At 42.0% G+C, this 11,110-nt stretch overlaps 1 protein-coding gene across 1 annotated transcript in view; it reads right to left on the minus strand.

Annotated features, from left to right (window-relative positions):
• The window catches only part of MAB21L3 (mab-21 like 3), a 36,807-nt gene extending 31,297 nt beyond the window's left edge, over nt 1-5,510 (minus strand). The window contains exon 1 of the mRNA XM_064282378.1: nt 5,398-5,510. Within this exon, the coding sequence (XP_064138448.1) occupies nt 5,398-5,445 (48 nt within the window). The 5' untranslated portion in view covers nt 5,446-5,510. The remainder of the gene's footprint in view (nt 1-5,397) is intronic.
• Between the last annotated feature and the right edge of the window lie 5,600 nt (nt 5,511-11,110).

Genomic DNA, 11,110 nt, shown 5'->3' on the forward strand with positions numbered 1-11,110 from the left:
ACTTAGGACTAAAACCATTCCCAAAGCCAACTCTTCAGACAAAGAAGAGACTGGCCTATCAGACATAAAATGATACTCAGAAAAGTGTGCTTCTTAGTTCAAGTGGATACATGAGACTAAATGGCGAGCCCCTGTCCTGAGGCGGGATGAGAAGGCAGAAAGGGACTGGAGCTGGTTGAATGCACACGGGAAATCCGGGGTGGAAAGGAGGAATGTGCAGTCACATTATAGGGCAAGCAACTAGGCTCACATAACAATAACGTGTGTAAATTTTTATATGAGAAACTAATGTGAGCTGTAAACTTTCACCTAAAGCACAATTAAAAAAAAAAAAAATCATTCCCTGTAAAACTGCCTCAGGCCCCACCCCCTGCTTTTCTATACCCTGAAATGGAATCTTCTCGCTCTGCCATTCCAGGCCATGGTCAGGACAAGTGAAGGAAAACAGCCTGGGGTTTCTGGATTGGTGTTTACACTATGGGTGTGACAAGAGTTACATGGGAGCCTGGGAAAGCTACAGCACAAACCATTTTTGGGCTTGCTGAATAGTAGAGCGACCCTGAATAAGTAAGAACATACTGAGGAAGTGTAGCTGGAGATGTGGGAAAGAAAACAAAAGTTATCATTGAGTAGATTCTGACTCATGGTGATCCCATGTGTTGCAAAGTATAACAACCCAACCTCCTAAAAGCCAAAAAACTCCTTGCCATGGAGTCGATTCTGACTCATAGCAACCCTACAGGACACTTTAGAACTGCCCTCTAAGGTTTCCAAGGAGCGGCTGGTGGATTCCAACTGCCGACCTGTTGGTTAGCAGACAAGCTCTTAACCACTAAGCCACCGGGGCTCCCTTTATTACCTCTCCAACTTCGGGAAGCAAGCAAGAGACTAGCAGTAGTCTTAAATCAGCCTTATCATCATTTTTTTTTTTTTTTTCATGGCAAAGCTTTAAAACGAATTTAAGGGGGAAGTATGATAATTTAAAAAGATGGAATCAGACACATTCAGTCCAAACTTGACCTTTGGTACCTACCTATTCATGTTATACGTATCTCCACTGTTGACTGAATTAATTAACAAAGGTAGGTTTTTCTTTTTAAAAGGCTGCATTTGTAGATGTGACAGAGCAAACACAGAAATGAATTGTATTAATCAGGTAGACGGATGCCAGGTGTGGTGAGATCATCACCTTGTCCAACCCTTCTAATGCACTGACCTCAGAAGAGTTATGCCATGCTTATTAGCATGCAGATTCAGTTTTTCTGATTAATCACAGCTTACATAAAAATAGTAATCAAAGAGAACCTTTAGAGTGTCATTCATAGCCTTCCATTTGTGTGGGCCTCCTTTCTGGGGCATGTCCACGTACCTGTACACATGTACACATTCCCATGCTTGGCTGCTTTCCTCTCCTCCTCACCGACCACAGCACCAGGGCCCATTGTTGTCCCCAAAGTCATTTGTTACTATTAATAGCTCAAGTTTGTGAATAATGTACTGTTTCAAATATAAATTATTGGGGATTCAATGTTATTTCCTATAATAACATCACTCTGACTCACTTGTACTCCAATATGCTCTCTGGAGAGAGACAGGATGCACTAAACAGCATGCCAGGAATGTCACACAAGCCTGGTCACACTCTGAGCACATGGCCTGTGCGACTGTCATCCACAACAAGTAGCACTGGGGAAAAAAGCTGAGAACTTCCTTCCAGAAAATAGGAAGCCAGTCTTTTAATTCTAGTATTGCATTAAATCCAGTAATCAGCTTTAAAAAAAAAAAAAAAGAGTGGCCATCTAAAGGAGAGTGGTAAAAGCTAAAGGCTCAAGGGAGCAATTAGTCCAAAGGACTGGTGGACCACGTGAACCACAGCCTACATGATCCTGAGACCAGAAGAACTAGATGGTGCCCATCTGCTCTGACTGGGATTATAACAGAAGGTCCCGGACAGAGCAGGAGAAAAATGCAGAACAAAAGATCACAGTCACAAAAAAGGCCAGACTTTCTGATATGACAGAGACTGAAAGAACCCCCAAGATTCTGGCCCACAGATACCCCTCTAACTCAAAACTGAAGGCACTCCGAATGTTCATCTTTCGGCCAAAGATTACGCAGATCTATAAAACAAAGAGTAACACACATGAAGAACGTGCTTCTTAGATCAATCACATAGACAAGACCAAATGGGCAATACCTGCCCAAAAGCAAAGACAGAAGGCAGGAAGGGACAGGAAAACTGGACAAATGGAACCGGGGAACCTGGGGCAGAAAAGGACAGGGGGAGAGTGCCGACACAATGTAAGATTGCAACCAATATCATGAAACAATTTGTGTATAAATTTTTGACTGAGGGGAAAAAAAAACAGACACCATCACCTCTGTCTTCTAAAAAAAAAATTTTTTTTTTTTTTTTAGGAGCTAATAATTTAAAGGCATGGAACCTTAAGTTCAGTGACAGATACAGATGAGGCAGTAGACTTTCCACCATCCTATCCCTGTCTTTTCAGTCTAAGACTTCCATGAGCCAAATGATTGGGCCACACAGGATATTTGCAGCTCCCAAATGTAGCAGAACCTGTAGCGGCATCATCACCATGGAGCTAAGATTATTGAGTCTTTACTGTGTGCAGGGCACTTTATAAGAGTTAGCTCAGTTCAGCCTACAAATAACCCTTTAAAATGGATACTATTATTATTCCTGTTTTACAGATGAGGAAACTCAAGTTCAGAAAGATTAAGTAATTTTCCCGGCATCCCAGAATCAGTAAGTCATGGATCAGGGATTCACACCCAGGCAGTATAATTCCAAAGCCCATATTTATAACCTGTTCTGCCTTCCCAAAAGACAAGGTGAATGGGAATAAAACTCACATCAGCTGCTTGGATGGGGTTCACTTAGCCTGGAAGGTCTTTCCTGTGCTTCTCTACTTAGCAAAACCCTAGAAGGCTTTGCTTCCACTCCCCTTCCTGTGAAACTCCTCTCCCTTCAGAGCTAACACTCCTCTGCTGTCCTCCAACACTCAGCTCAAATCTCTCTTGTAGCCCTGATAGTTGCCTTGACTTATATTAAGTGTTGCCTGTCTGCACATGGAACTTCTTCCCTTAACTTTTTGGAGCTATATGCAAAGTCAGCCACTGGGATAGGGCCATCCTTAAAGTTACCCAAATCCCAGAATTTCTCTCATCTGGCAGGCCACATCCCAAACTTGGGTCTATCTTCAAACCATTGCACAATGCTTTGCACAAAGCAGGTGCTCAGTGTTTATTTTTGGAGATACAGATGGGTTTAGCAGAGGAAATGTTGCCTTTGGAGTAACAGAGACTGTGCCTTCACTGTGTAGCGGGGTGACATTGGTCAAGTTATTTAATCTCCAGAAGTGTCTATTTCTTCCTCTGTAATAATGCTGGTGATATACACACATATCCCAGGTGGGTGATTAGATTAAATGAGATACTGTGTGTGCCTCAACCTACCAACACCTCCTCCACTACTGTTGGTTTCTCTTCAATGAATTCTGAAGACATTTCTGCCCAAATATGTGCAAGACACTTGGTGAATGTTAAGGGAAAGAAAGATATCCAAGACATTGTTCCTCTCTCCAGAAATTTATAAAGAGTAAAATAATATTAGATCACCAAGCAAGACGATAATAGGGAAGATGAGCAGGAGTCAAGATGCAATTGCTTATTTAAATAAACATTATCAGTAATAATTATAGTAGGCGTTTACAGGAGGGCAAAAACGCTCTGTGCTGGGGTGTCAGGGAAGTCTTTCCTGAGAAAGTGAACTCTGAGCTAAGCTTGAGGGATGAGTATGAGCCAGAAGGGTGGGGAGGAGAAAGGAGATCTGAGATAGATGGGAGGGGTAGCTCATTTAAATAAACATTATCAGTAATAATTATAGTAGGCGTTTACAGGAGGGCAAAAACACTCTGTGCTGGGGTGTCAGGGAAGTCTTTCTTGAGAAAGTGAACTCTGAGCTAAGCTTGAGGGATGAGTATGAGCCAGAAGAGTGGGGAGGAGAAAGGAGATCTGAGATAGATGCGAGGGGTAGCTCGAGCCTTGAGGCAGGAGTAGAAGACACAAAGACCTACGGGGGCAGGCTAGGGAGGGGCAGGCCAGGTATCAGGCACGGCAGCTGTGAAGATTCTGAAACATGCTCTAACAGGTGCTTGGCTTCAGTCAGTCCTTGCTGGCCAAGATATTGGGCCCTATATTTGCCAGGTATTTCCAGGGAAGGTAGATACCTGGATATTTATGCTAAATCAGGCCATTTTCAAATGTTCATACAAATTTGAAAAAAAAAAAAAGTTAGAGACTGCCCAAAAAACATGAGCACAGGCTAGACTCAATGTGTTGTAGAACATAAGCCATTGGAAATGAAAGAGAAGAAGAGGGTAAAAAGACAAAGTTGCTGAAGTTACCTGAATGCCAGGCTAAAGAACCTGGACTCTTTTCTTTCAGAAAAGACAAGACCATGAGAAGATGCCAAGTAATACCCTTCCATTTAGAATGCCCCAAAGGAGGAATAATAGGAAATCATTTTGTTTATAGTAATTTTTATCATCATAACCTGAAACTCAAACCCATCGCCATCGAGTCGATTCTGACTCATAGAAACCCTATAGGACAGAGTGGAACTGCCCCATAGGGTTTCTAAGAAGCACCTGTTGGATTTGAACTTCTGATCTTTTGTCAACAGCCTTCTCTTAACCACTACACCACCAGGGTTTCCTTTATCATCATAGGCTTTCCCTATTTATCACCCCTAATGATTTTGTCAAAGGAATCTACTTATCACTTTGTTTACCTGCAAAGGCATGAAAACCCATAGACTTGTCCTTAACATTTGCTCACTTCAAATGTTATTGTTTTAAATGTGCCTTACAAGCTTCATCTATAAATGTAAAGGGTTGAATTAGTTAATATTGAAGGTTCCTTCAAGAGCCTATGATTCTATACAGAAGAAAATAAATTAGTTCTTAATAGGTATATACCAGTATAATGATATCTTTTTAAAACCTTGCAATTTAACAGTTTTCAAAAAGCTTTGTCTTAATTTCATTAACTCTTTTTCAATGATCCAGCTAAGACCTAATTATCCCTCCATTTTACAGAGAAGAAAGCTGAAGCTCAGAGAGGTCACGTGACTGTGACTTGCTCATGACCACACAGAATTAGTGACAGAGCTGGAGTTCCTACCCAAGTTCTAGCTCTCTGTTCTGCACTCTATACCTAACATGCTTCAGGGCACGAGAAACTGAAGTATGAGGAGAATTTTACGTATCTTTGGAAGGAGGCTTCAATCTTTTCTGGATCAGGCTTTGGGAGTGGGAAGCGGCACAGAGGCGGTGAGGAAGGGGTGTGTGTGGAGAGACAGGCATATATCCTTACCTTTTTCAGTAGGCAATCTTCTAAGTTTCCCTCGGTCAGGGATTTCATGGTTTCTCACTCAATTCTGAGTACAGCAACAAATTCCTGATTTGTTTCTTAGTAGGAGAACCACGCTGGTAGGTAGCCTTCCCCAGCTCTGTTCAGTCTGTGTGTGTGAAGCTTTTCTTGAAATGTAGACACGGACCAGAGACTTGCCTTTTTAACTCTTTACTCAAGTTCTTATTTCCAAATTGTGAGAACCCATCTGTCATCCTTTGTGGGACTAAAAAATAAACAACAACAATAATAATAATAGAAAGAGTTAGTGAAATTGAACCTGAGTCCAACCTAATTTTACCTGTTAGCTCTATTGACTGGTACTTTGACCTGAGAGCAATTTTGAAAGTTGTTTCCTACCCAAACACTTAAAGTTTCATCAAGACAGAAATGCCCTGTAGTTGACTGCACCCCACCTCTTTCCTCTCTTATCCTGATACATACTAGAAGCACCCCTGAGCTCAATATCTTACATCTCGTTGTCCTTATCCTGTTGACAGTAAACAACCCTGGCCCTCCAATCCAGAAAATCCCACAGGCTGATTTACCTTCTTTACAATAAACACCTAGGAAACTGCCAAATAACTTGCCTGGCACCCATCATTAGGCCTAAAAGCAGGTGACCAGGTCATGTCAACCGAATCAGGACACAACAGCATGCGTTTGGAAAAGTGCGCACGTACACACACATGCGCACACACAAGCACACGCACACATCCGCACATGCACACACCCACAGGAAAGGCAGGACAGGGCTCCTTCTGCTCACTTGCTGACCTTTAAGCATGATTTCCCTCTTCCTACTTGAAAGCTGGCAGTAAAAATAAAGTCAGTGTAAACAGGCCCCTTGAATGTCAAGGAAACACCCATGTCTGGATTTACCAGCGAAACCCATGTTGGAAAACAGCTCAGGCAGTAAATTCCCAGTCTGACGGGCTAGGGCTAGTTTTACTACAGAAAAAAATTTCACAATGGCCTGATCTCCCTGAACCTGGTAAACATCACAGAGTATGCTATCAGATGACCTAAAAAAAAAAAAAAAAAATTAGAGCTTCTGCGAGCCCAGCAACGTTCCAGAGGCAGGTATCCGTTCAGACCTGCCTCCATGTGCTGCCTCTGATGACTCGGCAACCTTGTTGGGAGCCCTCGGCTTTCTGTGGCCCCTGGATTTGCACATCTTCCTAGATTCTGCCCGGTCTGAAAGCCACATCACACTTCTCTGGCTGCTCTCTGCTCCACCCACCTGATTAATTCCAGTTTTCAGTCCAGCTTCTACAGACACCTTATACAAATCCATAGCCAACGTAAATATCATGAAGCTACAGCCTCTCCAACGGCCATCTAATAAGCCCCCTCAAAACTGCCTTGGTTTTCCATCTGCTTCTAAATCTCCCCCTTTTTACACCAAATGCTCCAGAATATTTCAGAATCTTATTCCCTCGGCTTCTCTTACCACTGTTTGGTGACCTCCAAAATAATCAACTTTTCACAGACAGAAAAAGAGTCCCTCCCTCTGAACTCTGTGCCATTCAGGATTCTCTTCACCTCGTTTTCAGCTTCCTAAAGTCCTCCTGTTTTCCCATGTCCCCCTGTTTTTGTTCTTACCTCTGTTTTCCCTGTAATCATTAACTCCAGAGGCCTTTTCCTCTGCTGAGCCGGCTTCCCAAATGTTCTAAGGTTGCCCCAGATGCCTGTCACCAGATGCGAAAACTGGCATCATTTTTGTACCCCTGGTTGCTCTCTTGCAATTGCTCCAGTAGTACAGCTGATCAAAACGTTGTAAGCAGTATTCTTCTCCTGCCTAGGGCCCAGGGACGCGTGCCAGGTGGGAGCAGGGAAAACAATGAACAGGGCCTGGGAGAAGGAGAAGGAAGAAGCACATGCTCATGGAGGCTTACTGCAGTGTGATTTAAGAGGTTGCCACATACAGGAAATGCTGTTGTGTGCTGTCGAGTCTCATAGCAACATTATATGACAGAGTAAACCTGCCCCATAGGGTTTCCTAGGCTGAAAGTCTCACGGGAGTGAATTTCCAGGTCTCTTCTCCTGCAGAGTTGCCAATGAGCTCAAACCACCGACCTTTAGGTTAGCAGCTGAGCACTTAACCATTGCGCCACCAAGGCCTTATCCTGGAAATATGAGCACAACTCTGTGATACAGTTCCTTATGGGGAAATGTTCTGAAATATAGTGCAGTCCCACAAATACAGGCTCTCTGACAGCTTCTGTCTGACAGATTGGCAAAGACCAGCTATCTTCCGTAGATACAGATCCCTGACTAACTGACTCTTAGATAAACAAATATTTATTGAGCAACGGTATGCCTAAGGCACTATGCTAGGTCACTGATGGGGATTCAAAGTTAACTCACATTCCCTTTCTTCCTCAGGAAATAAGAATCCTCATATCTCAAGACTGACATCAAGTGCAAGTATGAAAATATTATCCAGTTGTGAGAACCAAGAATTTATTTTCAAAAGTCAGCTTTGCAGGGCTTGTACTTCTAACAAGTTCCCTGCTGGAGAATTTTCATTTCTACCCCAAGTATACTGAATAAGAATCTACATTTTAGCAAGATCACCAGGTGACTCTTACGTATAACTTCCTGGGAACTTGTCAGAAATGCAAATTCTCAGCAGGGAACTTATAAGAAACCCAAGTTCCCAGCAGGGATTCAAACCAGGATGAACAGTTTGAAGCTTGCAGCTTCATGAGGTATTCAAAATCCTAAACCAACGATAGAGTAGTCCTGGGAAGGTAACAATTGTTCATTTTCACCAGCGGGTGTTACTGACTTACTCAAAAAAAAAAAAAAAAAATCCCATCGCCATCGGGTCGATTCTACCTCATAGCTATCCTATAGGACAGAGTAGAGCTGCCGCACTGAGTTTCCAAGGAGTGCCTGGTGGATTTGAACTGCCAACCTTTATGGTTAGCACTCAACCACTATGCCACCAGAGTTTCTACTGATTTAGCTAGTACTGAGAATTTCATTATAAGAAGGAAAGGAAGTTTAGCTTGATCCAATTCATCTTAAACATGTATATATATTAAAGTTCACCAGGGTTACAAATACTAACTTATACTTTCAAAAATTTCCTTCAATCCTGGCTGGTTCAACTCTGATGGCTCAGAAGACCAGACAGAGATTGTTATCTGTGCTGTGATGAAACCAGAATGTTGGCAGTTTGAACCCACCAGCTGCTCCATGGGAGAAAGATGGGGCAGTCTGCTTCTGTAAAGATTTACAGCTTTGGAAACCCTATTGGACAGTTCTACCCTTGTTCTATAGGGGTGTTATCGACTCATTGGCAATGGGTTTCGTTTTTGGTTTTTTTTTTTTTTTTTGGTTATCCCCTGTTACAGTGCAAGCCCCTTGAAGGCAAAGATTTCTCTTGTTGGTCATAGTGCCTGGCACATAGTAGGTGCTCAATAAATATTGGTAGAATAAATGAATGAATGCATGAATGAACAAATGAATGAATCAGGATAATCCTTTTTCTCATTTTACAATCTGATTCCATCCTGCCTACAGGCATAAGTGGGAAAACTGAAAGGTAAATCATGAGCAAGCTCTCATCGGTTTATTTGGGAGCACTGTTAACAAAAGTGGCAAGGGAAGTATCCCTTGGAAAAGCTGATTTCAGCTCAGAAAGAGCAAAGCAACAGGCTAAGATGTGGTTACACCTGTAGGAAGCCATTATTCAGAACTCATGACTGTCAGGACTGCTGACAAATTGTCCAATAATTAGAACATGCCACGTGGATCTTGGGAGCTAAAACCTACACGTCTTTGTAAAAGTCACAGCCCCATCTGACCTTTTCAATAAAAAGTACGTTATTTCTCAGTTTCTAATATTATCCTAATATATCTAGAAAGAGTAGTAATCCTCCAACAGCAGCCTTAAGGAAGAAAACAGATTTTCACTAAACACCAATGGCTCTACCCCTTGTATGGCCTGTGATCAACAAAAAATGCTGAGAAATAATTGGTGCTACAGCTTTCTGTGCAGTAAAGATGATCTGTTTTAATTACAAAATGGTATGTAAAACATGGTCTCGGTTTGGGCTGGGGGAAGGGGACTCTCAAGATCTGTTTCCATCTGTTTGTGTGTTCCTCTGTCTGTATTTGTGTCCACTAGAATCCCACTCTGGATCCACCTGCTCTGAATGACACATGCTGGAAGGCAACCCAGAAACATTTTTTTATGGTAACATTTTATTGTTGTCTAGGTGAGAGAAACTTATTTTTAACAGAGACCAGTTGCCAATGTAATAAAACTCCTATAGTAGGCTTACACGACACTTTATTTTCAAATCAAATGGTGCTACTATTTTTATATCTCCCTACAGGGCAAAAAGAGTTATATTTCAGCTGAAAATTTTCCTGAAGTCAGGGTGCCACTCCCTCCCCTCTGCCCTGGGCCATGAGGCTGATGCATTTTTTAGTTGATACCACTGGAAAAAAACCCAGAGAGTGAGGAAGACATTTAAGGAAGCAGACATTTGGTTTTATTAACTTGTTATACCAGGAAGCTAAATGGTAATTTTAATGAGCTGTTCACCTCAGCTTCTGTGATGTTTGAATTCAAGGGTGGCAAGAAATAGGTGGCGGAAGGAACTAATTATTGTAAGCTCTTGGGTACACCAGAGGACTCCTTTATTCCTCCACCTCTATTGCTCACAACATAAACATGGCAATTGTGTCTCTTTCTTAGTTAAAAGAGACCCAGAGCAAAGATATAGAGACATAGATCAATATAACAGAACAGACAGTCCAATAATAGAGCCACACAAGTACGGCCATTTAATCTTTGACAAAGTGTAAGAGCAATTCTATGCAGAAGAGATAGTTTTCTCAACAAACAGTGTTGGAACAACTGGTCATCCATAAAATGGGGGGAGGAGGCAGGGGGTGAGGAATCTTGACATAAAGCTCACACTTTATACAAAGAGTAACTAAAAATGGATCATAGATCTTGTTATGGATTGAGCTCTGTCCCCCCCAAAATGTGTATCAATTTGGCTAGGCTATAAATCCCAGTATTGTATGATTGTTCACCATTTTGTCAACTCATATGATTTTCCTATGTGCTGTAAATCCTATCCCTATGCAGTTAATGAGATGGATTAGCGGCAGTTATGTTGATGAGAGCTACAAGATTAGATTGTGTCTTAAGCCAATCTCTTTTGAGATATAAAACAGAGAAGTGAACAGAGAAAGAGGGGGACTTGATACCAGCAAGAAAGAAGCACTGGGAGCAGAGTGCATCCTTTGGACCTGGGGTCCCTGAGCCTGAGAAGCTCCTAGACCAGGAAAAGATTGATGACAAGGACCTTCCTCCAGAACCAGCAGAAAGAAAGCCTTCCTGAGGGGCTGACACCCTGAATTTGGACTTCTAGCCTACTGGACTGTGATAGAATAAACTTCTATTTGTTGAAACCATCTACGTGTGGTATTTCTAGCAGCACTAGATAGCTAAGACAGATCTAAATGAAAAACATAAAACTACAAAACTTTTAGAAGACAACAGGATAAAATCTTTACGACCTCGGGCTAAGCAAAGAGTCCTCAGAAATGATGCCAAACAGAGAATCTATAAAAGAAAAAAATCGATAAGTTGGACTTCTCCAAATTTCAATTTTTTTTTTCCCTGCCAATGACACTGTCATGAGAA

This window comes from Loxodonta africana, chromosome 3, assembly GCF_030014295.1.
Source record: "Loxodonta africana isolate mLoxAfr1 chromosome 3, mLoxAfr1.hap2, whole genome shotgun sequence".
NCBI lineage: Eukaryota > Metazoa > Chordata > Mammalia > Proboscidea > Elephantidae > Loxodonta > Loxodonta africana.